General features: G+C 52.9%; 2 protein-coding genes across 8 annotated transcripts in view; both read left to right on the top strand.

The window, feature by feature from the left end:
* GAN (gigaxonin) overlaps nucleotides 1-17,222 on the top strand; it is a 102,152-nt gene extending 84,930 nt beyond the window's left edge. The window contains exons 10-14 of one of the 7 annotated variants that reach the window (XR_004346835.1): nucleotides 3,073-3,209; nucleotides 3,588-3,713; nucleotides 5,255-5,540; nucleotides 15,697-16,162; nucleotides 16,654-16,786. Coding sequence is in view for 3 of the 7 variants with exons in the window: in XM_032612419.1 (XP_032468310.1) it covers nucleotides 3,073-3,209; nucleotides 16,654-16,694 (178 nt within the window). In the remaining 4 variants the exon portion in view is untranslated. Of the gene's footprint in view, nucleotides 1-3,072; nucleotides 3,210-3,587; nucleotides 4,251-5,254; nucleotides 5,541-8,147; nucleotides 12,963-15,696; nucleotides 16,313-16,653 lie in introns of those variants that run through there. The other 6 variants (XR_004346833.1, XR_004346834.1, XR_004346836.1 and 3 more) reach the window with 6 other exon arrangements.
* A 2,708-nt stretch (nucleotides 17,223-19,930) lies between these two features.
* The window catches only part of CMIP (c-Maf inducing protein), a 235,138-nt gene continuing 228,465 nt past the window's right edge, over nucleotides 19,931-26,603 (top strand). Inside the window, exon 1 of the mRNA XM_032613238.1 lies at nucleotides 19,931-20,345. Within this exon, the coding sequence (XP_032469129.1) occupies nucleotides 20,049-20,345 (297 nt within the window). The 5' untranslated portion in view covers nucleotides 19,931-20,048. The remainder of the gene's footprint in view (nucleotides 20,346-26,603) is intronic.

The raw sequence follows: 26,603 nt of genomic DNA on the forward strand, positions 1-26,603 counted from the left end.
TCTAGACACTGACATGGGTGGCAGCCGGGCCTGCCTAACTCACCAGCCCTCACCCAGTGTTGAGGCTTAGCTGCTCTGTCCAAAAGAGCACGTGTCCAGGGCCCTCAAAGTTGATTTGATCTGGGTGCCCTTGATTTCTCTGTTGCTCCCTACCTGTGCCACTGTGGATTCTTTGAACCCTGGCTTGGCATCTTGGCCTTGGTCCGACCACTTCACCTCTCTGATCAGATTTCCTCACCCAAAAAGTGTAGGGCGACCAACTGTGCCTGTTTTTCTGGGATGCGGGACTTTCCGTGCTGAAGTCAAGCATGTCCCAGTCAAACCCGGGCAAGTTGGTCAGTCCAGTGACGGTCGGATCATACCAATGCCCCGCAGAGACTTGCTGTAAGTATGAAACCAGCTGATTGGATGAAAGGGCAGCCCCAGTGCCTGAAACTGACTAGCACACCCTAAATGGGCACTGGGTGATTCATGGATGGTTCAGATCCTGTGCGCACAGAAGCTCTCCTTTTCTTAGTCCCCCATCTTCCCAGCACTGGGCGTTATTCAAAAAACTGGAAATAGAGTAAAGCAGTGCTTTCATCATAGTTTCTGTGACAGTTACTCTGTTGCCCCACGGCTAAGGCACTCACAAATCGTCTGTGTTTGAGACAATCTCTGGGGAGCCCCCGGCCTCCCCACATGGCCTGGTGTCCCCGACCTTCTTCAGCCTGGCCCCTTCCCACACTCCAGACGCCTGGCCTCTCTGAGGGTCACTTGCTCCCTGTCATTTGGGGGCCCAGTGGGTAGGAATTCTCAGGCCCCAGGAGCCTTTTCACCTCCGTCACTCCCGACGTGTGCAGGTGGGAGGGTTTGTGAGTGGGGATTCCGGCCACTCCTGAGGTTGACCATTTTCCATACATTTGTTTCCTCTTTGAATTTCCTCCTGGGCCTTTGCGAGGTTACAGCTTTGGGGTATGCATACATTTTTCGCTGAAAACTGGGTCCCTGTTGTCTTGCTGACAGCTTTTTTCTTGCTATATTTTTGTTCTTTTCTTTCCTATTACCACGATGTGAAAGATGGACCTGAATTTTTTCTGTTTCTTTATGCCAAAAAAAAGAAGAATAGGGGGAGGAGATTGCCATGTCGTGTTGTTCTTTTTGAAGTCTGTGTGTGTTTTCGTGCACGCACGCTCACAGATGTGGGTAAAAAGCTGCCTTCTGAAACTCACCTTGTGTGTTTCTGTGATGTCTGCTGGGGAGAAGGAGGGCATGGATGCCCAGAGAAGGGTATGAATCAAGAAGCATTTACCCAGACTCTTGGGGGCAATTTTGCATGGGTCCCACCCCTGCCCCTCACCTAGTGGGCACTCAGCACTTATTGAATGCATGAGTCTTACCTTATTTCTCTCAATCCTTTTAAAGAAACATTCTAGGTGTAGCTGAAGCTCCCGACTTCAGGGGGCCCTTTTGTAGCTAAGTTTCTTCTTCCCTCCAGGGATATATCACCCCTCTCTGGAGTTTCTCTTCCTATGCTTGTTTTCATACTACTTCTATTCAGTTATGTTTGCAAAACCTAGATCTAGCGTTTTTTTATGCTTCCAAACTTTGTGTAAATGGTATGATACTGTCCGTGTCACCCTGCAGCTTGCTTGTGTAGATTGCTTTCCTTCTCATATAGGATTTCATTGGGTGCATGTCCCACAATTAATGAGCCATTCTTTGGTTGGTGGCAGTATTGGTTTCCCAGGGCTACCGTAATGAAATATCACAGAGTGGGTGGCTTAAACGACAGAAATGTATTCTCTCACAGTTCTGGAGGCTAGAAGTCCAAAACCAAGGTGTCGACAGGTTGGTTCCTTCTGAAGGCTGGGAGGGAAAGTCTGTTTCAGGCCTCTCTTCCAGCTTCGGGTGGCCTCAGGCATCCCAGTGCTTGTAAATGGCATTCTCCATGAGTCTTCCCACTGTTTTCTTTCTATGTGTTTCTGTCTCTGTGTCCAAATTTTGCCCTTTTTATAAGGACACTAGTCCTGTTGGGTGAGGGCCCATTCGTATGACCTCATTTTAAATTAATTGCCTCTTTAAAGAACTATCTCCAAACACTGTCCCGTCCTGAGGTACTGGGCTTTAGAGCTTCAACATATGAATTTGGGGGCGGGGGACACAGTTCACCCTATGACACGAGTGAGGCCACGGCTTTCCACCCTGGTTGCACCAATGCACGCTTGCCAGGGGCACACAGACCTTCCTGCTTCTCAGGGTTCACAGCTGCTGACATTGCCAGAATTCTTCATTTTTGGCCAGTCTGATGAAGGTGCACATCACTGTCATCTGATTTGCCCCCTCTCCCCCCAGTTTTTAGTGAGATTGAGATCTTTTCATGTGTTTTGTGTCTGCTTTGGTGAATTCCCTATTCGTACCTTGCCCATTTTTCAGTTGGAGTTAAGAGTGTCTTTCATACTCATTTGTAGGAATTCTTTGTAGATCCTGGATACTACCCTGCATTGCAAGCCTTTTCAGCTGTTCTCTGGCTCACCTTTATACTTGTTTATGGTCTCCTTTGATGTACAGAGGTTTTTCATCTCAACGTAGTCAAATGCTTCAAGCACCAAGGTTGATCTTGTTTAAGAAATCCTTCCCTACACCAACGCCATAGAAATACTCTTATATTTTCTACTAAATAATTCCAAGCTTTGTTTCTCACTTTCTGGCCTCAGTCCACCTGGGATTTATTTGCATGTGCAATGGATGAAAAAAAAAAATCGAATTTTGTTTTCCCAGATGGATTGCCAATGGCCGGACTCACCCCATTTCATGCTCTGGTTTCCCTGGTGGGCCGAGGCCCCGGCATCCCGGTCCCTGACATCAGTATTCACGGCACACCCGGGGATTTTCCTCCTGAAAAGGGCTCAGTGCTCAAAACAGTGACGTCTGTGCCTGCTCCCAGGATGAGCCCAGCTGGAGCCTGCAGCTGTGGCTGTGTCCTTCTGGAAGGGGCTGCAGAGATGGATACGGCACTAGTTTCCTGGGGCTGCCATAACACATGACCACAAACTTGATGCCTTAAAATAACAGACACATATTCTCTCACAGCTTAGGAGGCCGGAAGTCTGAAGTCAAGGTGTCAGCGGGGTTGATTCCTTCTGGAAGCTGCAAGAGAGAATCTGTCCCAGGCTCCTCTCTGAGCTTCGCGCGGCCTTTGGCAGTTCTTGGCATCTTTTGGCTTACAGGTGGGTCACTCCAACCTCTGCTCTATCTCACATGGTGTTCTCCTCTACATCTCTGTCCGTTTCCCCTTCTCTTTTAAGGATTCTCAGTGGATTTAGGGCCCACCCTAATCCAGGAGGATCTCATCCTGAGATCCTGCATTATATTTGCCAATCCCTTTTTCCGAGTCAGGTCACATTGACAAGTTGTGGGTGGAACGTATCTTTTGGGCGCCAGCATTCCACCCACTAGAGGTATTATCTGTAGTGGAGAGAAGAGTTTCTTCCTTCAACAGTCGCTTTCTCTACCCGACACGCACCGCCTTCTGCCTCCCTTGTTTGGTGAGCTGGGCACCCAATCTGCCATTTTTCTTTTATTTCCTCCCCGATTCCCAAATCCAGTGATGAGTTATCCCACTCCTGGGAATATATCTTAAGGAGCTGATTCAACAGCGTGGAAAAAAAGATCTTCTCGTTGTGGCTTTGTTAGTAATACTGAAAAGTTGGACATAACCCCCAGGAGAGAAGGTAATTACTTAATTACTTCAATAACATTTGAGCGTCATGCAGACCAAGGAAGAGACTTAGAAGTAGACGGGGAAGGGAGAGAGCAGAGGAGAGGAGGATACACTTGCTGCCTCCATAGTGAGGGGGGGATGTCCCACTTGTGATGGCCCGAAGGATCACATAATGTCAATTAGGAAATGGACACCCAGGGAAGTCTCAGGTGTGATCCAGTGGCCTGAAGCTGGTCTGAGTCCATGAAACTAAGTCATGAGGGATAAGTTTTCTCTGGTGGACCAGGCTGAGCCAGGAAGGAGGTTTCAGGGGGAGGGCAGCAAGTCTGCAGGAACTGACCTACCTTGCTGGGACCCACGACTGGCCACCAAAATTACAAAAACATGGCAACACGGAAAGGTGCCTGATTAGGTGAAACATGCAGCCTAAAAATTGATTCAGAAGAGTGCCTAGGGACTTCCCTGGTGTTCCAGTGGTAAAGAATCCACCTTCCAATGCAGGGGACGAGGGTTCAATCCTTGGTCGGGGAACTAAGATCCCACATGCCGCGGGACAACTAAAAGCCCGCGTGCCACAGCTACTGAGCTCGCATGCCTCAACTAGAGCCTGCGTGCCGCAAACTACAGAGCCCTCGTGCTCTGGAACCCATGCGCCACAACTACAGAGCCCACGCGCCTTGTAGCCTGCGTGACACAACTAGAGAGAAGCCCGCGCACCACAACAAAGAGCCAGCGCACCGTGACGAGAAAAGATCCCGCGTTCCTCAATGAAGATCCCGCGTGCCGCAACTAAGACCTGATGCAGCCTAAAATAAATGAAAAAATAATAAATAAATCTTAAAAAAAAAAAAGAAGAGTGCCTAAAAAAAGAGAATTGCAGTATTTTTCAGCAGTCCTACTTCTGGGCATCTACCCATAAGGAAAAACAGGGATTCGAATAGATGTGTGTCCACCCGTGTTCACAGCAGCATTATTCCCAATAGTCAAAAGGTGAAAACAACGTAAATGTCCATTATCCACAAATAAATGGATCAAACAAATGTGGTCTGTCCACACAGTGGAATATTACTCAGCCTTAAAGAGGAAGGAAATTCTGACACATGTTACAACGTGGATGAACCTTGAGGATGTTATGCTAAGTGAAGTAAGCCAAACACACAGGACGAATGCCATATGAGTCTCCTTATATGAGGGACCTGGAGTAGTCAGATTATTCATAGACACAGAAAGTAGACTGTGGTTGCAGGGCCTGGGGGGAGGGGAAGAGGGAAGTTAGTGTTTAACAGGGACAGAGTTTTAGTTTGGGAAGTTGCAAAGTTCTGGAGATGGATGGTAGTCATGGTTGTGTAACAATGTGAGTACACTTAATGCTGCAGAGCTGTACATTTATCAAGTGGCTCAGTGTACATTATATGTTATGTGTCTTTTACTATGGTTTTGTTCCAAAAAGGGTGCCTAGTGTAGTAGTTGATTGGCGGAGGGGGGATTCAAATCGCAGCCACACCTCTTTGTGCGTTCTTTTGTCCATGTGGCTTTATTTTTCGTGTTCAGGTGCTGTATGGCCGTGAGGGAAGCCAACAAGGTTGCTGCCCTGCTGAAGGCTCCAGGCAACAGGGGCAGACAGACCTTCACCAAGTCACATCATCAAATACGGGCATGACTTTCCTATCAGTGATTAGGTCTGTGACCTTGGACAAGCTGCTTCTCCTTTCTGAGTTCATTTCCTTCTCTGTAAAAACAGGGACAAGCACATGACTAGCAGTAATGCTGGAGGATCCACGAGCACCCGCTGAATCGGCCGGGCGGGACTGCTTAGCTCAGAAGGCCCTCCATGTGGGTGAGTTCCTTTTCCAGAGTTCCACGTCAGAAAGAGATGCTTGAGGACAACACTTACATGATTCATGTTGCCCAGGGATGGAGTCAGGCAGTGTATATACACATATTTTAAGTCATGTACAATCCTTTGACATGCACAGAAGTTCTGGATAATTCACCAGGGTGTGAAGAGTGCATGATAGGATGTCAGGTAGGAATATATATTTTTTAAATATTTACTTATATATTTATTTTGGCTGTGAAGGGTCTTAGTTGTGGCACCCTGGATCTTCATTACGGCATGTGGGATCTTTAGTTGGGGCACGCGGGCTTCTTAGTTGCGGCGTGTGGACTCTTAGTTGCAGCATGCATGCGGGATCTGGTTCCCCGACCAGGGATCAAACCCAGGCCCCCTGCATTGGGAGCGTGGAGTCTTACCCACTGGACCACCAGGGAAGTTCCAGGAATTTTTTTCTTTAATCCCTATTAAGGGATTTCTGGCTACAAGATCTTGGGCAAATAACCTGACATCTCTAAACCTCAGTTCAGTTTCCTCAAGTGCAAACTATGAGTGTTTTTCTTCTTTTTAACTCTTTATTATGGGAACGTTCAAGCCTTCGCAAAAGAAGAAGAAATAGTCTAGTGAACCTCCATTACCCAGGGCCAAGAGGTAGCAATAAATTGCCAATTTTGTTTCATCTCTACCTCCCCACCCTTCCTCCGGCTGTTATTTTAAAGCAAATCCCAAACAAAGAGACTCTTAAAAAAAAAACCACCACAATACCATTATCGTGCCTAAAATTTTTTAAAAAACAATTTCTGAAATCATCTAAAGTCTAATCAGTGTATAATCGTCCTCGGTTGTCCCATAAATGCTTTTTAAGTTTGATTTGCTTGAATCGGGATCCACAAGACCCACACATTTCATTTGCCCGATATATCCATTTCCCCAGAGTTTTGTTTTTTTCTTTTGGCTGTGTTGGGTCTTCGTTGCTGCGCACCAGCTTTCTCTAGTCGCGGCGAGCGGGGGCTACTCATCGTTGCGGTGCATGGGCTTCTCATTGCAATGGCTTCTCTTGTTGCAGAGCACGGACTCTAGGTGTGCAGGCTTCAGTAGGTGTGGCACGCAGGCTCAGTAGTTGTGGCGCACAGGCTTAGTTGCTCCGCGGCATGTGGGATCTTCCCAGACCAGGGCTCAAACCCGTGTCCCCTGCATTGGCAGGCGGATTCTTAACCACTGCACCACCAGGCAAATCCCTTCCACAGAGTTTTAATAGGACAATTTTCAAATATCCAGCGAAGGCAGAAGGATTTTACAGTGAGCGCGTGTGTCACCCCCTAGATTGAACCACTGACATGTTTACTGTGCTTTGTCACTTGCCTATCTATCTACCTGTCTCTCTACAGTTGGTAGCACTTTTAAGTTTCTTTTAACCTCAACACTCTCCTTGCTGTCATGTTTTTGTTTTGTTTTGTTGCCATTTATTTGTTGAAGAAATCATGTCATTTGTCGTGTAGGATTGCTCATTTGAGGATTAAATGAGCTAATATGTGCATAGTGCTTAGAATGTAGTAGGTACCTAATTAACATCCATTATGACTTGTTTTGTTCTTCTTCTATATCTTCTGATTTTTCCCAAGTGAAAATATATCCTTTTTGTAAAAAAAAAAAAAAAAAAAAAAAAAAAGTTTAAAAGCATTCCTGGGCTGCTAGACTTTTCAAAGTTACGTTGATTTGTAGCCACAAGGGGGTCTGTCTTCACTTTGTTTGCTGGGCCCACCCTATCCACTAGGCCCTGGGGAAGGACCGCCAGCATCGGGCAGTTGAAGATGGCAGAATGAGGGAGTGTCGAGGTGGGAAACAGAGCCAGAGGGGCTCAAAGGAAACGCCCCGGGTGGAATCTGGGGGCCAGGATCCAGGTCTGGCCCCTTCCTGGGGGCTGAGGGTGGTGACACCAGGAGGGAGGCCCAGAGGAAACGCAGTAAAGTGTGAAAAGCTGCAGAAATCCCAGGAGAGGGTGGAAGCAACAGCACACATCATTAGGATGGCGAGGGAGCACACAGCCTGGTTTCGAGGGGCTGGGGCAGATGGGAAAGAGGAAGATGAGCCTCCCCAGGGACTTGACTCCACAGACTCCGACAACAGGCAGACAGATGAGAAATACAAAGGATCCGGCATCCTCCATCAGCAGCTGGAGAAGAAAAGCAGGAGATTGGGGGTGGGGGAGAGCTCTGGGTTGGGGGATCAGGAGCTCTGAGCCTGGATTTGCCACCCATCCATCACCTGTGTGGTCTTGGGTAAGGCTCCTTCTCTTCTCTGAACCTCAGTTTCTCCCACCTGCAAAATAGGAGGGGTGGACCGAAAGCCCCATAGGGGTTTCTTTTAGCTGTGGCAAGGCCAATGTTCCATCTCACTGACTGCTCCCTGGGGATGCAGGAGGGGGTCGCAGCTGCTGGGATCTGGAGGCACTGGTGATGCCCTCAGCACTTTTCCTTTCAAGGAGGCAAACACCCAGTCCAGGCTCAAAACTGTGAGTCACCAAGTCAAAGTACCAAATGAATACAGACTGTAGCTACACCGTCCTGGATTCCACTGCTCACCCTGCCCCTTCCTGCCCTGTGATCTTAGGTAGCATTCCACAAAGGATTGCTGGTGTCTGTCAAGGCTGAAGAAATGGGCAGGACTGACTTTTCCTGAACCCAGATCCTGGGCTTCCGAGATGCAGCTAATCATCAGGGTAGGTGTGGCTGATTCACCTTCGAGGAAAATCTGCTGAAGATTTTTAGCCAAGCCAAATAGAGAAGTGAATAAATATAGAAATGAATCACTTGCCTGAATCTCTGGCCCAGGACCCAGCCACCTGTCCACCATCACCATTGTGAAACCGCAAGGCCAGAGGTCACACCAGCCGGCTTTGATGCCTGGGTCATTGTCATCCACGCTGAATGAAATTCATTAGTCCGTTGTGAGCTGTTCAGGTTTAATGCCTCTGCAGTTGCCTGATGACATTGGAGCATGGTGGAGAAGGTCAGACAATGGGCCACCGTCTGAATAAAAGCTCCCTAATGCCCCGCCCAGGGTGCCCCAGTGGGTCCTCCTGAATCACGGCTGCTTCCTGGGAACTGATCCCATGTGAGCTGGAGGACAGACTTGCGTCCGTGCCTGTTCCAGGGAAAACAGGATGAGCGAAGCCTTCCAGGGCCATAAGGAACCAGGGCGTTACGGTGAGAACTGGCTGGGGTAGAACGGAGTGGCACTTCCAAAGCCGGCTTTGGGCTCTGTAAGGGGTCAAATTATGCCCTTCAAAAAAGATGTCCAAAGGGGAATTCCCTGGCGGTCCAGATCCCACAAGCCACGCAGCGCAACCAAGGAAAAAAAAAAAAAAAAAAAAGATGTCCAAGTCCTAGCCCCCAGTACCTCCAAATAAGGACTGTGACCTTATTTGGAAATAGGGTTGTTGCAGAGGTGATAAGTTAAAATGAGGTCACATTGGAATAGGGTGGGCCCCTCATCCAGTATGACTGTGTCCTTATAAAAATAGAAGTTTGGACACAGGCATACCTAGGGAGACTGCCTTGAACTTGAAGGCAGAGCTTGGGGAGATGCCTCTGTTTACAAGCTAGAGATGGCCAGCAAACCGGCAGAAGCTACAGGACAGGCACAGAACGGGTCCTTTTCTCAGCGCTCAGAAGGCACCAAACCCGCTGACACCTTGGTTTAGAACTTCTAGCCTCCAGAGCTGTGAAACAGTACATTTCTGCTGTCCAAGCCACCCAGGCTATGGTGCTTTGTTACAGCAGCCCAGGAAAGGAGTCCAGGTGCTGACAGGCCAGTATCCTGATTTGGTGGCCTCCCCTCTGGGAGACCTTGGGCAAGTTACTTTCCTTCTTTGAGCCTGGGGCCAAAGAACCTGAGACTCGGGACCTGTATGGATAAAATCCAGCCATCCATCAGATTCCTCACCTGGACATTTGGAGGTGGTGGGAAGCTGGGAGATGGTGCCTACTTAGCCCTGGTGCTTGGGCTGAGTTGGCCATTTCAGGCCCAGTGCCAGACACATAGCAGAGGCAGTCAGAGTCCCATGAGGCACTGGACCAGAATCCCAGAGAGATCAGGACAAAAGGCAGAGAGGAGAGAGGAGGCTTTGTGCAGACCCTGCCGTGATTCCTGTTCCTCCCAGGGCCTGGTTGTTCAGTGTTGGCTGGGTTCTCACGTGTATGTTCTTCCCACGGACTCCCCTTCCTTGAGGTATCACGGGGACAGTATATTAACTGATCTCTTTGCCTGTCTTTGGAAGTGCTTTGAAAACTGTAATGCGGGGAACACATTTTCTTGGCAAAAACCACCTTACTGAGCACCCGTTGCATGCAGGTTAAGAAGCTACAGGTCCTGCCCCAGGTGGTCCAGGCCAGGGGAGTGTCACAGGGCGGCGTGGAGAGGCAATAACAATGCTGTCATGCCTGTCCCCCCGACTCCCACAGCTCAAAATGAAACAGTGAGGACAGCCAGCAAAGTTCCAGCATTTTCCATTGTCTACTGTAAAAGCCTTTTGCGAAATGTCAGAGATGGTGTTCATCCCCTTCCTCGTCTTTTTCTTCTCTTTTCCAGAGACATGGGCTAACAGAGAAATTATAAAAAACATGATTGGGGCTAAAATAGGCAACATGGCATGGTGGCTAAGAGAAGGAGTCTGGTACCAGATTGGCTGAGTTCAAGTGTGACCGTGGCAAGTTAATTAACCTCCCTGCTTGTCAGTTTCCTCATCCGTACAATGGACACAATAAACCTCATTGCGATTTTGTGAGGATTAATTTAAAGGAATCCACATAGGCAAAGTGCTTAGACCAGTGGCTGGCACACAGTAAGCCCTATGTGGCTATTTGCTATTATTATTAATAAAGTCAAGAAATGCACAAGGTTGGGGAACACAATGAAAGAAGTAGTTGTTATTTGGGATAAGACGTTTCTTGGGGGGGGTGGGGTCTGACCAGATCACAGTGACCCACCTGACCGTCCTTCTCACCTCTAAGGAGCGGGTTGCCAGCAGCCATATTTGTGCAGCTCGGCTCGGACACTGGCTAGGGTGGGCATCTGGGCCAACTGAGCGACCAAGTTCTTCCCTTAGAACTGGACCAAAAGAGAGCTCCTAGTTTGTTGATCCTGCTGGTCTGTCGAGTGGTCACCTTCTGTCAGGCGGAGGCAACACAGCAGAGAAAGCCAGGATGGGGGGGAAGGATGAGTCAGAGAGAAGCAGGTACACAGAGCAGAGAGAAGCTCCTGGGTCCCTGGTTTCTGGCTCTTGCTGAGACCTGCCTACCTTTATGCCCTTGGGGTTCTGTGAGACACCCTCGATTCCTTAAAAGCCATTTCCACCCTTTTTGAGGCTACTCTGATTGGTTTCTGTTGCAGCCGGGGTCTTGGTGAACACCTGGATGCCGCAGCCTGACTTCCCCGTGTTTCTTTGCATCTGCGAGGGTCTGCTCCCTGGAGTTAGTGGAGGAAAATGTCCACTCCTCTCCTGTCAGCCCAAGCAGACTGCAGTTTCAGTTTCGTGCTGTGGTTGAAGAAAGTAGGGACCAGGAGTTGATCAACCGTTTATTTCCCTACCATGTATTGGGTACTGACTTCTTCCTAAACCTTGTTCTGGGCACTTTACATGCATTATCTCATTTGCTCGATTGTGAGTATCATGATTGGATCTCTGTTTCACAGATGAAGAGACTGAGGTTCCGAGAGGTTAAGAGGTTTGGTTAGTATCACCCGCCTAAGTAAGGTGGACAGCTGGGCTCCAGGTCCAAAGTTTGTGCTTTCAGCCTCCTTCCCATCCTACCTGGAGCCCCTGGATGGCATCCTTCTGCTCTCCTGCCCTGGGATCTTGCGCAAACCCTTGATCGTGCCTCAACTGATGAAAGGGGGTGTGTGGGGAAGTTTTGGAAGAGCCACACGTACTCCACACATGTAACACGTTTCCCTCCCCCCCTCCGATACTTCCTTTCCTTTTGCTTCTTAGCAACTGACTCAGAGCGGATGAAGGGGAAAGAAGTGAGGTCACACTTCAATTGGTCAATTTGAGCAGCTCACCGCAAAGGCTGGTGTGGGAGAGAGATGCAATTAATCTGAAAAACACAGTGGTTTTTATTTTTAAAAATATGATCCATGGCCTTCAGTCCTCCGTGGAGCTGTGCCAGGCATCCATTTCCACGAGTCAGCAGCAGCCTGGCGTTCGGGCTCTTCATAAAGTCCCCGTGAATTTTAAAACAAACGAATGGCATGCGTCTTCATTTTAAAAACTGAAACAAATCAACGCATGTTCATTGTAGAAAATTTGGGCTTGGGGGGTGGGAAGAGAGGCACAAAGAAGAAAACAAATATTTCCCTGTAATGGTTACAGCCATGTAATGGTTAGATTAGTCAGCCACGAAAGGAACAGACCACAATACGTGCACCAACACAGGTGGATTGCAAAAATTGTTATGCTGCATCAAAGGGGTCAGACCCGAAGGAGGATGTATCTTTTGACTCTATTTATATGAGGTCCAAGAAGTGGTGACAGTAGGCAGATCGGGGGTTGCCTAGGTCCGGAAGTGGGTGGCTGGAATCAACGGCAGAGGAGCGCAAGAAACTTTTCTTGGGTTGTGGGAATGTTCTACGTCAATACCTTGATAGGGGTGGTAGTCACCTGGATGTAGACGTTCGTCAGCACTTATCAACCTGTTCTTTTAAAGTGGGTGCGTTTTATTTCATGTAAATTATACTTCGATAATGTTGATTTCAAAAGGGAAAAGAATGACCTGTAATCCCACCACTCCAGAGGGAACCGCTATTAAGGTTTTGGTGTGTGTATATAAATGAATCCGCTGATTGTGTGTAACAAAGATTAGTTCCAGATAAATGTTCAATCCTCTGTGATACTTTAAAAAAAAAGTAACCTCAGATTTAATTATTTGGGGAGAGTGAGAAAGAAAGGCAGAGCGGGTGGTACTCCATGTTCCTTTGATGCCCACCTTTGCACCCCCAAATCCCCCAAACCAGAGAAGTGGGCAGGGTGGCACAGTCATCACTCAGCCACCCAGTATCACAGGCTGCGAAGTAGGAATCGTGCTCCCACCCGCTCCTCCCTTCTTACCCACCCGTGAGCCTAGAAAATGGGCTGACTTCCCATCAGCTCAGAAGCAGAAGGGGGATGTTCCCCAACTTCAGGATGAAAACATGACTCCTCTCCCTACACCAGGAGAATAAGCACATTTTACTATTCAATCAGTACATTAAATGCCATCGGTACAGAGTGTGTGTTCCGTGATGCTGGTGTCTCATGCCCGTTAAAAATGAGGTTCAGGGGCTTCCCTGGTGGCGCAGTGGTTGAGAGTCCGCCTGCCGATGCAGGGGACGCGGGTTCGTGCCCCGGTCCAGGAGGATCCCACACGCCGCGGAGCTGCTGGGCCCGTGAGCCATGGCCGCTGAGCCTGCGCGTCCGGAGCCTGTGCTCCGCAACGGGAGAGGCCGCAACAGTGAGAGGCCCTAGTACGGCAAAAAAAAAAAAAAAAAAAATGAGGTTCGGGAATGCTCTCCTGGATGATGTAATTTTGAGACAGTTTTCAGGTGGAGCTTCCGGAGCGTTCCCCAAAAGCAACAGTGCCATGAGCAGCTATGAAATTAAGAACAAACAATTCTGTTGTCTGCTTTTGGTGCTTGGCATATGATTACAGGCATGGCTTCATGCCATTAAAGGGCTCCAAAAACACGACTCAAAACAGGTTGCACCTTATTTCATCCTGTGGGTCCTCGTGTTCCTTGACAGTCTGATAAAGCTGGCTGCGAGTTTCCTCCGGCCCCTGGGAAGTGGCATCTGAGGAAGGACGTGCCGTTGCATGAACGTGGACAATATACTCTCCCCCAGACCGGGAACCACAGGATGGCTGGGGAGCAGCCTGTACCAGCTGACAGGATGGGAAAAATGTCCTCCTTTAAACCAGGGGTTCTCAATCGGGGCTGACTTTGCCTCCCAGGTGACATGGGGTAACGTCTGGGGACATTTTCATTGTCACAAATTGTGGCTGCTCCTGGCATCTGTGGGTTAAGGCCAAGGATTCTGCTAAACACCCTGAAGTCGTCAGGACAGCTGTCTACCGCCCAGAATGATCCAGCCGTAAATGTTAATGGCGCCAAAGTTGAAAACCCTGCAAAGGTGCTGTATTGGGTATCTGTATCCCAGTTGTTGGGCAGATGGTAAACGTTTGGAGAAGTGATCTAGAGGAGCGCCTGCGATCAGGGCCGTGGAAACGTGGGTTCTAAAATGACAGTGGCAACACAAAATAGCCAACGCTTATTCTAAGTGCCTACCCAGTGCCAGGCTGTGAGCTTAACATTGATTATCTCACTTAATTCTTATGACTCTGGAAAAAGGTACCGTTGCAGTCCCATTTTATAGTAAATCAACCAAAGATACACACAGCTGGTAAAGGAAAGGGCAAGGAGTTTGTTTTCTTCCTCACATACTTTTTTTTTTGAGGGGGGATGATTGGGGGAGGAGGGGTGTCTGATTCCCCTTGCTCGACTGTGAGCCCATGAGGGCAGCACCTTGTGTGAGCTGGATCTGTAGTCCCCAACAAAGTCCTTGGCACTCAGTAGGTGCTAACAGACACATGTTTAATGGAACTGAATGAAGGAAGGAAGGAAGGAAGCAGGGCAAGGTGTCCTAATGGTTAGAACGTTGGTGTTGCCGTTTGATTTCCAACCATTCAACAGATAACCATAGTGCATCTTCTCTGGGCCAGAACAGGCAGGGACCTGCTCAAGCTGACCTATACTGGCTCGTGAGAGCTGATTGTTAATTTTTCATGAATTTTGCGAGCTGGTTGTCAAACAGCCATTAAACAAGATCGAATTAATATAAAGTTACGATTAAATAAATCATATTCTTAAAAAGGTAATAAAACTCACCACTTCCTAATTATTTGACTACATATTATACTACATTTTGTATCTCCGTTCTGTAGGTTATTTATGTCTCTCTCAGGGGTCGCCAAACTTCTTCTGTAAAAGGGCCAGGTAGTGAATATTTTAGCCTTTGTAAGCCATGCGCTGAGTCTGGCCCCTCAGCCACCGTTTGCTGCCCCCTGGAATGTTCTATCTGTAGGGTAGAAACACTACAATGGGGTGCGTCTCTTCCCAACCTCACGTTCAGTGATGCATGTTGATAACCTGAAAACAGCCATGGCGGGAATATTTCCAACTGGGGAATTGTCAAATGCTATAAATCAGGGCTTCCCCGCCCCCCGCAAGCCGATGGTTAAACATTTCACCAGCACACCACCGGACACAGTGATGTGCGGAACTGGAATGGACGCTGACCTCTTGCAGGGCACAGTGTGTTGGGTTTGTGCACCCTTTCATAGTTGGGGGCGGGGGCAAGGAGGGAGCTGGGCAAAGGCTGCTGAGGATCTGCGCTGGAGACCAGTCCGAGGAGGACACCCACCTGTGGGCGTCTGCCGGAAGGGGCAGGGCTGCTAGAAGCGGGTGCTTAGGTGGCCCTCTCCTAGGGCTGGCCGTCAGCGCCGATGCTCTCCTCCCCACCAGGGACCCCTTTGTGGGCAGCCAGGGTAACAGGTCTGTCTTTCCGCTCTGAGTTGGCGCCAGGGGTGACTTGAGGGGCCTTGGGGTTGAGATGTGAGCTCACAAGGGCAGGTCCCTGCCTGCTCACTGCGTTCTCCCAGCTCCTCAGGCGGGGTAGCTTCTCCACCAGTACGGCCCGGGGTAAGCCCGTAGTGGCAATAAGCCTCCCACTTGCTGACCCAAGTGGGAGAGGTACTTCCAGTGAGCAGGTGAGAGCAGGACGTTGCTCTTTGGGACTGCCAGCAAAGAATGCAGAACATGGCAGCTCTGTCTGGTGACCTTTGTGAGTCAACTGGCCAGTGGGGGCCCGAGGACAGTGAAGCGTTTGTGAACTTGCGTGCCCTTCCTGCTGCTCCATAACCCTCTCAGGTTTGACGCCGGGAGGGTGAACTCTAAGGGGCCTGCACTGTTCTTTGCAGAGTCAGGGTTCTTGTGGCACCAAGGATGACCTGGGTACATGATCCATCAGTGGAAACTTGATGGGCTTGTGTCTCCTACAGAGGCTGGCGGGCTGGAGGGAGGGGACTTCTGAAGGAATCTGACAGCTGGACTTACTCATTTTTAGGTCAGGAACCTGGGACAGTGGGAGGCGAGGGGCTCTGCGTATCACCAGCTATCAACGTGTCCCACCTTCTCACACCCTCACTGACCTCGACCTACTGCCCGCACGTGCCTAGGCAACAGGGGACAGGAGAGTCTGACCAAAAGTCACTGCCTCTTTGCCTGCGGGCACTGAGTGCCGCTGTCCACCAGGAGCTCCTGGTTTCTGTTCACAAGGAACTTCTGGCAGTACCTTGGGGGCTCCATATCACTGACGTCAAACTCAGACCAAGAAATATTCTTATTGAAAGATGACATTGATCAGATTCTACACTTTCTTCCTGAGTCCCTGCTCAGGAAAACATGAACAAAGGAGGAGCAGGAAAAACATGGACTTTCAGGTCAGAATTTCGGGTACAAATCTTGGCTGGATCCCCATGGTTGTCTGATCCTCTCTGAGACTCAACTTCCTCGCCCTTAAGATGGGGATGGTAAGAATTTTTGCCTTCTGGGTTGGTTGGAAGAAAGGAGAATAAATATCGATATATAATGCCCCCACAGGACAGGAATAAAGATGCAGACGTAGAGAATGTACCTGAGGACAGGGGGAGGGGGAAGGGTAAGCCGGGACTAAGCGAGAGAGTGGCATGAACATATATACAGTACCAAACGTAAAATAGATGGCTAGTGGGAAGCAGCCGCATAGCACAGGGAGATCAGCTCGGTGCTCTGTGACCACCTAGAGGGGTGGGATAGGGAGGGTGGAAGGGGGGACGTAAGAGGGAGGAGATAGGGGAACATATGTATGTGTATAGCTGATTCACTTTGTTATAAAGCAGAAACTAACACACCATTGCAAAGCAATTATACTCCAATAAAGATGTTAAAAAAATATATATATGTATATATAACACCCCCAACATAGTACCTGGCACTTGGGTGCTGGTCATTTTATTATGCTGTTCCTGTTTAATGCTTACAGATCGACCACCATATCAAGCAGTGTTGAGGATGTCTGGATAAAATCAGGGATCCTCTGCCTCCTGGTAAATCGCGTTCTGCTGAAGTTTTGCCCCCTGAACAGGGAGAGGAGGGTCCACAGATGTCCCTCGAGTGGACAGCAGCTGCTTTGTCTGCCACCGAGCCTCCCCACTCCATGATTTCCTGCTGGACCCCATCACCTCCCTCCCGGGTACCCTCAACAGCCTCCTCACCAGCCTCCCTGCCTCCAGGCTGCCGCTCTGCAAATCTTGTCCATCTCATGCTGTGGCCAGTGACCTTATGAAGGTGATATCTACAAGTCGCTCCCTGTATGCCCCACGTGGTGGCTTCCCACTGCTCTCAGGGCAGAGTCTGGTCCCTGGGCCTGCATTTCAAGGTACTGCCCGCTCAGCCCCTGCTCACCTCTGAGGCCTCTGCCCTGCATCCCCTGGGCTCCTTGCATGCCTTGGCAAAATGTCTGGGGCTCCCCTGGTGGCACGGTGGTTAAGAATCCGCCTGCCAATGCAGGGGGCACAGGTTCGAGTCCTGGTCTGGGAAGATCCCACATGCCGCAGAGCAACTAAGCCCGTGCGCCACAACTACTGAGCCTACGCTCTAGAGCCTGCGAGCCACAACTACTGAGCCCGTGCGCCACAACTACCGAAGCCCACGCGCCTAGAGCCTGTGCTCCGCCACAAGAGAAGCCACCACAAGGAGAAGCCTGAGCACCGCAACGAAGAGTAGCCCCCGCTCCCTGCAACTAGAGAAAGCCCGCGTGCAGCAACGAAGACCCAACACCGCCAAAAATAAATAAAATAAACAACAAAAAAAAGTCTGGAGTTTCCTGCACAGGCTGAGGGTCTTCCCACCTCTTTGCCTTTGTATGTGCCGTCCCCCCTTCCAGGAGCACCTTTCCCCTTCTTTACCTGATTCCTAAAGACCTCTTGGAGTCAGGACGCGTTCCCAGTGCCACAGCCCGGCTGGGTTAGATACGCCCCTCCCCCTCCCTGTAGCCCCAAGCACAGTGCGGTCATTGTCTTTACATGGTCTTAGACCCTGAGCTCCGCACCGGGGCCCAGTCCTGGCTAGCCAGGTGAGCCTGGCAGTCTCCCTGCAGCCTCACCTGCAGGAGGGGATGCTGATGGGTCAACCCTGTGTCATGGGTTGCTGTGAGAAGGAAAAGTTGCGTGCATGCTTAGGACGCGGGGAATTACTCCTGCAACCGGCAAAAAGCAGGAGCTCAATCGAGGTTCGGACAACAGACCTAACCCCCTCGGCGGCGTGGCCTGGGCGTCTTGGTCACAACCACCTGCCATCCCCACCTCCGGCATCCACGTCTGTGTCACCGGGTGGGGTCTCTGGCTTGCCTGACTCCTCCTTGCTTGATGGTTTTCTCAAGGCCGTTGATGTTCAGAAGTTCAAGAACAGAATTTGCCAACAGGCTGTGGGGAGTCCGTGAATTCCCCATTTTCCCGCCTAACTGTGCCTCCCCAGGGCTCACGAGGAGAGAACAGCTCTGCCTGTCTCCTGGGCAGGCTGGAGATGCGTCTTCTCTGGTGAGGGACACACGCGGGGGCCCTGCCTTCCACCCTGGCCCCAGCCCTGGCTGGGATCAAGTGAGAGTGTTTTGGGGAGCCCTCATCTTGTCTGTTCTTGGGAGAGAGGGGGAGGGGGCAGTCCCCACTGTAGGGCTGCCGTGGACAAACTTCGACACTCATGATGCAATTCAACGCATGCTCACACACTTGTGTGTTCACTACAGAGACACCTTCACTTAACAAAAAAGGCACAGATCTGGGGGTTTTAATGGTATTAACTGCAGAAATGCGTGGATGTGAGAAAGCCCCACCTCAGAGCAAAGCACTTGCTTCGTGGCTTTTGGTGCCACTCCTGATGGCAGAAAGGGAACGTTTTTTTGTTGCACAGCTGGCGTTCCCGAGTGACACCATAGCTCATTCCCCAAAGGGGCTTCCAGTATGATTCTCTCACAGCTCTGCGCAGGACCTGGGGATGCAGAGATGAATGACCCGGTCCCGGCCTGAGGGGAGAGGTAAAGAAGCTGGAGCTGCTGGGGTGCAGGCAGAGGAGGGGGGCGCCGGTAACGCTGGGGAGGGATTTTGTTGTCTAGGTTCCTATTAGGAACTAATCAGACTCCAGGGGCAGAAGGAAGGAGTGGGGCTGGGGAGCCTGTCCCCTCCTCCCAGTAGGCTTGAGGACCCCAAGGGCCACGGCGGGCAGACATTTGTAAATGACCAGGAGGCCTGTGGAGTGCTGCAGGCTGGGCCAGGGCAGTGTGGCTCATTCCCCAGATAACTGACGGGACATATTCAATTCAAGGAAATATCTCTGTCTTGTGGCGCCATCTGGCCAGCCAGGTGGACAGCCTGAGCTGGGGTTCCGGGGGTGTCACAGGTCCTGCCTGCGGTCCTGTCCCCACACCTTCGGCGCGGCCCAGCCCGGCCCCGGTCCCTCGGGTTTGCACCTGGCCGCACCTCCGCCATCCGCGTGGACAGGTTTCGGGGCGCTGACATTTCGGATCCCGGCTGGCCGCGGGGGTAAGGGTGGGCTGCGGGGGCCGCGGCGCGTTCTCAGAACCGTCGGGCAGGCGGGCCGCGCGGCTCAACACCGGCCTGGGCACCGGCGGGGGCGCGGCTCGGCGTGACGTCACGCGCCCCGCCCCCGAGGCCCCCGCCCACTCCCCAGGTTCCGGGCGGGGCGGGCCCGGGCCTGCCAGGGCTCGCCCCCCCCAGCCCCCTCCCCGGGGGCCGCCCCCTCCCGTCGAGCCGCGCCTCGGCCCCTCGCGTCCCCGCCCGGCGACGGACTCCGCCTGCGAGAGGCCGAAGCCGCGGCGGCAGCCGCCGTTGCCGCCATTGACGTCAGAGGGGCGGGCACATGACCCCGTGGGGACCAATCGCGCGGGCGCCGAGCGGCTTCTGCAATCTCTCAACTGAGCCGGCCCCCGCGGCCCCCGCCGCACACTCGCCCGCGGACGGCCGCCCAGACACACGTACTGTACACACGAGCGGGCGGCGGGGCCGAGACACGCCCGCCCGCGCGGCCCCCGCTCGCCGCCGCCGCCGCCGCCGGGCCCCCGGCCCCCCCGCCGGCGCTGCCCCGCGTCCCCGCCCGCCCGCCCCTCCGCCGAGCCGGTCCGGCCGCCGCGAGCATGCATCCGACGAGCTAGGAGGAAGCCGGAGACCCGCAGGAAGGACCGAGCGCCGGCCGCCCGCCCGCCCGCCCGGGCCCCTCCCTTGCGGGGCGCCCCCAGCCCCACACCCCCCCACCTTCCTGGGGGGTGGGGGGGTGCGGGACGCCGACCGGGGGCCCCGCCGCCCGGGCAGCCGGGACAGCCCCTCTCCCCGCCCCCGGCCCCCTCCCCGGCCCGGCCGGCCGGCCATGGATCTGACCAGCACCTCGGGCGGCGGCGATTCCCGGCAGATCGAGGAGACCAAGCCGCTGCTGGGGAGTGACGTGCCGGCCCCCGAGGGCACGAAGATGGGCGCCGTGCCCTGCCGCCGGGCCCTTCTGCTGTGCAACGGGATGAGGTACAAACTGCTGCAGGAGGGCGACATCCAGGTCTGTGTCATCCGGCACCCGCGGACCTTTCTCAGCAAGATCCTCACCTCGAAATTCCTGAGGCGCTGGGAGCCGCACCACCTAACGCTGGCCGACAACAGCCTGGCGTCCGCCACGGTGAGTCGCTCTGCGCGGCGGCGCGCCTGCACCCCCGCGGCTCCCCTCGGGGCCCGGGAGGCGCCCCCTCCCACCGGCTGCCCCCTGCCTGCCGCTGCACCTGGAGCCCGGGGCCTGCAGGGCGCCGGGGGGCGGGAAGAACCGGGCGCCCCCCTCCTGCCCTGGGCTCCGTACTGGATCGTGGAATCCGAAGCTCTGCCCTGCCGGCGGGCTCGGGGAGACCCTTAGAATTATGGAGAGGATCTGGCCCACCCCGGACTGAGCATTTGGGTACCTCCGGGCCCAGCGCTTGTGTTAATTACGGATGGGACCTTGGGATAGACCCCCGAGGCTGGGCCCTGATGGTGGTGGGGTTCCCTTTCGGAAAGCACATCTGGATCTGCGGCGGATGGGAAAACAAAACAACCAGAAAAAAAAAAAAAACAAACAAAAAAACCCCAACAACCACAAAACCCCAAAACCCAAAGAATTTCCAGAAGCCAGTTCCTTTCTTTGCTCTCTACCCGTCTTTTTCCTGCCCGGGCTGGCAGGCAAAACTGGGTGCTTCCCTTTCTGAAAAAATTTCACTGACACACTGGGAGGGTGGAAGTGGAGGGGGAGGGGGAGGGAGAGGGGGCAGGGGTCCTGGGCTATCTCCTCCCCACGGGGGGCGGTCAAGTTCTAGTGCGGAAGCTGGCCTGTGGGGTTCTGGTCTTGTATAGCCTATGCAGTATTGTATACGTGTGTTTTGTTGCTGGAGGTTTTATTATGTTATTGTTACTGTTTTAAAATACATGGCTGGGACTGGGTCGCCCTCATGAGAGGGAGAGAAGTCATCGATCTGTTTCTGAAATCAAATCTGCAAGGTGGAGAGAGAGGGCTGCGGTGGGGTCGCAGCGGGGGAGGGTGGCGGGCAGGAGCCGGAACAGGATGCTTTGTGTTTTGAAAGGAGGGCAGTTTAAAGCACCAGCTCTGCTTGGGCCCGAGCCTTGCTGTGAGGGGGTCCCGTCCTCTATGGAGAGGTGGCACGTCTTCCCCAGAATGCACGCTCCCCTCTGGGGCAACCGTGATCCGGTTCACTAAGCACAGTGGTCGGGGCGGGGGCGCTGAATCTAACGCCTGCCCACACCTGTGCCAAGAAAACCCAGCCGGGAAACAGGGTGTCGCTTACATAGCATGTCACAAACGTGTAGCATGTGCAGACATTTCCCCGGCATCCATGTTCCCTTGGCAGTGTGTCACAGGCCGTGACACATGCTCCAGGGAATGGGGAGGGGGAAAAGTTAGCAGAAGAAACCATACTCCTTGAAACAGCTCCCCCCTGCCCCCCCTCCCCCCCAGGGCACTGAAGCACACGAGGACTTTTATTCTGAATTTTGGGTCCGACGTACTCAGAACACCTATTTTGTCTTTCCTATGGGCACATTGGTGCAATCTGCAAAGGCTGCTTTCTCGGGGAGGATCCCTGGTTGCCGAGAAGCGGTCCAGTCCCAGTCTCAGGCTCGTGCACGTTCTCAAACCTGTCCCGAGCCACAGGCCTCGGCATTTGGCTTTTCATTTGATGGAGGAAGAGCCTCAGAAAATTCGCCAGCGCGCAGTGTTTCAGATTCAGGGAGGAACTGGTGTCCTCAGTAGTTCCCTGCCTGGGGTCAGCAGCCTCCAAATCTGGCTTCAGAATTTTCCCCTGGCCGGGGCTGGGGGAGCTTTATTTTTCTTTCTGTCACCCCTTGAAGTGAAGGGGAGTTGGGGAGGAGAAGATGGCTGGGAGGCACAGTGACCCTCCGTGGGAAGGACAGGCCGAGCTCCCGTGCTCCCCCGGGAGAAGCCAAGAGCTGTGCTGTGCTGCCCACGGCTGGGGGAAGCCAGCTTTGGAGGCTCAAGGTGCCCCTCCCCCTCCCCAGTTTACCTCTGATTGCTCAAGAGGTGTCTGTTTGAGAGAGAGTGGGGAGGAAGGGAGCCTGAAGCCCTGCGCTGGCTTCTCAAGCAGCAGGGGCCCCGGCACCACCTTCCCCCGCCGTGGTGGGTGGCACCCTCGTCTCCTTGGGCCTCTCTGGAGAGGAGCCGTGATTTTCTGGACTGGGGGCCAAGGGCCATCCGTGGCCCAAGATTTGTCTCAGCAGAGCCTTGCTGTGGCGTTGGGAAGCGAGGAGGGAGGAACTACGTGCGAGTGTCCAATGGGCTGTCCCCTTTCTCCGCCTGTCGTTGGCGAGCCCCGCGGGCAGGGCAGGGAGTGTCCTTACATGTGGCCTTGGTGGGCTCGGGTGGGGTGCACGGCCCTCCCTGCCGGGGCCTGTGAGCGTGGAGGGGGGCTGCTGAGGCCGTGGCCTCCAGGGCAGGGGTGTGGATGGCACCACCACTGGGGACCTTGTCCCGTCCTGAGACACCTGGTTGTTGGCGTGTCCAGGCCCCCCACCCCGCACCCCCACGGGAAGCAAAGCAGGCCCCTGAGGGGTTTCCCTGAGGCCTGGGCATTATGTAATCTCTCTGCATTTTAGTAGTGCGGCCCAAGCACTCAATTGAGAAATGTGAGCCCCAACGAAGCAAAGGTGAATTGGAGTGCAGTTCACTACAACGGAAAGCCCCATGTGGCCCAGCCTCGGCTGCTGGGTGTATCGGGTGTTTTGTATTGGTCGTAGCCTTCCATAAAGTGTACGTCATCCTTTTGTTAAGCCCTCTACACAGCTCACCTCAGAACCATCTGGTAATTATCTGGTTAATCGTGTGGGCTTCAGGCGCAAGACTCAGAGTGATTGATCTAGATTCAGACCCATAAACAAACCCAATACACCCTTTGCCCAAACGGTTTTCAGGGTCTGTCTGCACTGATCCAGTCGGTTGGATGGTAGTCAGAGCTACAGACCAGGCTTCCACGACCACAGCTGCATCAGGCCTGGGTGGAGGCGTCCGGGGGCTCTCAGTCCCACCTGGCAGGCGCTCCAGCTGGGTACACCCCCCAGGTGGACGGACGTCTCTCCATTCCCTGCCGGGGAGATGGGCTTAGCCTGGGGCCCCGGGGGGCCAGCGGCCTCACTCCCTGGCCTGGCTGTAAACTTTGCCTTCTCTGGGGTCAGGTTGGAGCTTGCCCCTGCGCCTATCTGCTGGGCCGGTTACTGATTAAATCCTTGCAGAGTCAACAGTGCCTGACATGGCCAGTGACAGCGCCGGGCCTGATGGACTCTGTGCTGGAGACTTTGGATCCAGAAGACTCATAAACAAAGGAGGAAACACAAAGGCGCCAGTGACCCGGCTGCCGGGAGCGGGGACTGGGAGGTGTCCGCCCCTCCCTGGGGTACACACGGCTGCACCTTGCTGGTGGAAGGGTGCATCTGCCCAGGCTGTGGCCTGGATGCCGCTGTTCCTCATTCCCCTTTCACGTCCAGACTTCCCAGTCCCCGGGCCTCCCTGGGCTTTTTGTGGTTGCCAACCATGGTGTCGGCTGTAGCCAAGAAGGTTCGGGTCCGTGGGTCCAGAATCCATTTTGCCGTTCTCGTGTCTGGGCTGCATTTGATCACCTGCTAGGCACGTTTGTCCTCTGGAGGAGGGCTTTGTCCGTGTGCTTTGTCGCCTCTGCACCAAAGAAGTACGAATCAGCTGCTTACCTTTTATTTTACCTTATTTTTTCTAACATGTAGCAGGTGGCATCTCAGAATGGGGAGGGTCCAATCGGTCAAACGGGGGTCAGAGCACCAGCACAGTAGCCTTGACTTGTTTTTTCAGTTCTCACCACTCTGCTGCTTCAATTGAAAGGCCTCTGGGCTTTCTGTTGTGGAAAGGAAAAGAGGAGTCACCTCAGTTCTCGTTGGTTTCTTTAGTCTGGTGCTTTCTTGGGGGCGGCAACCTTCTGAACTTGGACTTATGCTTACGAAGCGCCTACTGGGTGTCAGAGTGCTGCATTCATCCCGATGGTGGTTTCCCCTTGGGAATTGAAATCTGTGTCCTCCCGAGTAGTCGGAGGTCCCGTGGGAACTCGCCTGTGTGCACACGTACACGAGTGTTCGTTTCTCTCCTTTGTCACCTGCACCTCCTCCTTGTGCCCGTCCTCCCCGCTTTTGATTTATGGGATTTTTTTTGTGGCATAAATAAACACAAAGAATTTTTTTTTTCTTTCAGTGCCATTTGTCATAAGATTTTGGAGTATATCAAATTTGTTGCCCAGGTTACTTGTCTGATTGAAGGTGGTGGAGGGGAGGGGCTGAGACAGAAGCAGAGGAAAAAAATCTGAATTCCCTGTAAACAGCACACGTGGTCTGCCTTCCCCAGGCTGCAATAAAGAAGTGCATTTTAAGGAGGGAGTAGTTTTGATGCTGCCATTCTCCTGGCGCAATCCGAGATGCCTTTTCTAGCCGCTGGCGAAGTGGTACCAGTCCAGGTTGAAGGTGTCTCACTTGCTGCTCACGGCTGGGCTTTGCTGCCGAGCTGGCTGGGGCTCCGTGGCCCACAGGTGGCTGCGTATAGTGTTGCCCGCTCCTCTGTGCCAACCGGGGAGCCCGCTGACTCACCTGGCAGTGGGAGAGGGCATTTCTGGGGCACCACGTCCGGTGAGGCTTAGGGGGAGCCTGGTGGCCGTGTCATCCTAAAAAACCGAAGCTCTCCGAGGGTGCCTCACTGCCGGCCTCAGCTTGGCCCACATGGATGGTATGCCCTTGGTGTTTTGGTGGAATGAACATCTGAGATGGTCAAGTTATGCCTTTGATTAAAGGTTTAAGTGAGATGAAGCTAGGCAGCCAGATGGTTCACGGCGTCTCCACTGTGGGGCAACACGACGGGGTTTGCTGCCATTTGCACCGGGCTCTGGATTCTGAGGTTACAACTTCCTGGCTGTGTGACTTTTGGAACGTGGCTTTGCTTTCCCTTGCCGGGGCTTGCTTTTCCTCCAAGGGGGTGGGATAATCCTACCTCATTTACAGGGTTGCTGAAAGGATTGGGGATCACTCAGACTAGCACCTAGCAGGACGGCCAGCACACAGTAGGGGTATGACAAGGGGCCTGTATTCCACTTTGTGTTTTCCTAATTACCCTGAGAGTGCCTCAGGAAATTCTGCCCAAATGCAAGGGATTATTGCTAGTTAAAAACGGGCAGTCTCTAGAGGAAAGTCTCCTGAGATGAGCCGTGCATTTGGGAAAGTTAGGGGTATTTAGTGGATCTGGTATGTGTGAGAGCAATGAAATTGTTGAAAGCAGTTTAAGAAAAATTTCTCAGGGGGCACAGTCTAGTTTCCTTTAAAAAAATACAGAACTCTTTTTTTTTTTTTTGAAAATTGAAATAGTAACATGCACATCAAATCAATTCAGATGGTACAACAAGGCATATAAGGGAAAATGAAGCTTCTGTCTTATTCCACGGGCCGTGGCCCCTAGTTCCCCTCCTCGCAGGCCAGCCCTGCATCCTTGCTGAGCACCCCGGGCATTTACGCACAGTTCTGTGCCGTTATTGTTCATTGGACGGTGTGTTTTGGCAGTCATTCTAGATCTGTGCCTGCGCACAGCTGCTCTTCCCTGCTGCATGGTGTTCCGTCATAGAGGGGCACCATAATCATATAGGTAGACCATCCCCTATCACTGGACATTTAGGTTAGCCCCAGGCTTTTGCAGTTTCCAACAAGACACTTTCCACTTTGATTGAGTGGAGTTGTTTGTGTTTTGATAATTTGAATGTTTTTTGCCTCCTTCTTTGGTGGTGGTAAAATATTTAGTCCCCCAGTGCTTTGCAAGGGTGAGCTGACCCTCCCTCAGGGGGGGGAAGGGCAGTGCTCCCTGGGGTCACTGCGGTCTGGAGTCATGCTTGGGTCTGGCTCACTGTCACTGGCTAGGAAGCCTCCTGAGGGTTTGGCCCCCCAGCCCCACCAGGACCTGGTGGGGGGCTCCGGCCAGTCCCGCAGACCTCTGCCCCAAGGACAAGGGTCTGCATGGCCAGGAGAGCTGTTTCCTGCTCCACCTGAGAGCATCGTTTTTGTCCCCAGGCTTCCTGCTTCCCCAGGATGGAAGCCAGGCCGCCTGGCCCCATGGTAGAGAAAAGGAGGAAGTGACAGTGTCTCTTCCCTGCTCCTGGCTCTGGTGACAAGGTACCCGGTGCCTTCAACGGGCCACCGAGGGAGGCCGTGTGAGGTTGAAAGGAAGCTCAGCTGATACCAGCAGAGCCCTACAAAGGGTGATGAGGCGTATGTGTGCGCGTGTGCGTGTGTGCGTGCGCGTGTGTGCGCGCGTGTGTGTGCGTGTGTGTGCGTGTGCGTGCGTGTGTGTGCGTGTGCGTGTGTGGGGGGGAGGTGTTCGTGTCTGTTG

This window comes from Phocoena sinus, chromosome 19 (genome assembly GCF_008692025.1).
Source record: "Phocoena sinus isolate mPhoSin1 chromosome 19, mPhoSin1.pri, whole genome shotgun sequence".
In the NCBI taxonomy this organism is placed as follows: domain Eukaryota; kingdom Metazoa; phylum Chordata; class Mammalia; order Artiodactyla; family Phocoenidae; genus Phocoena; species Phocoena sinus.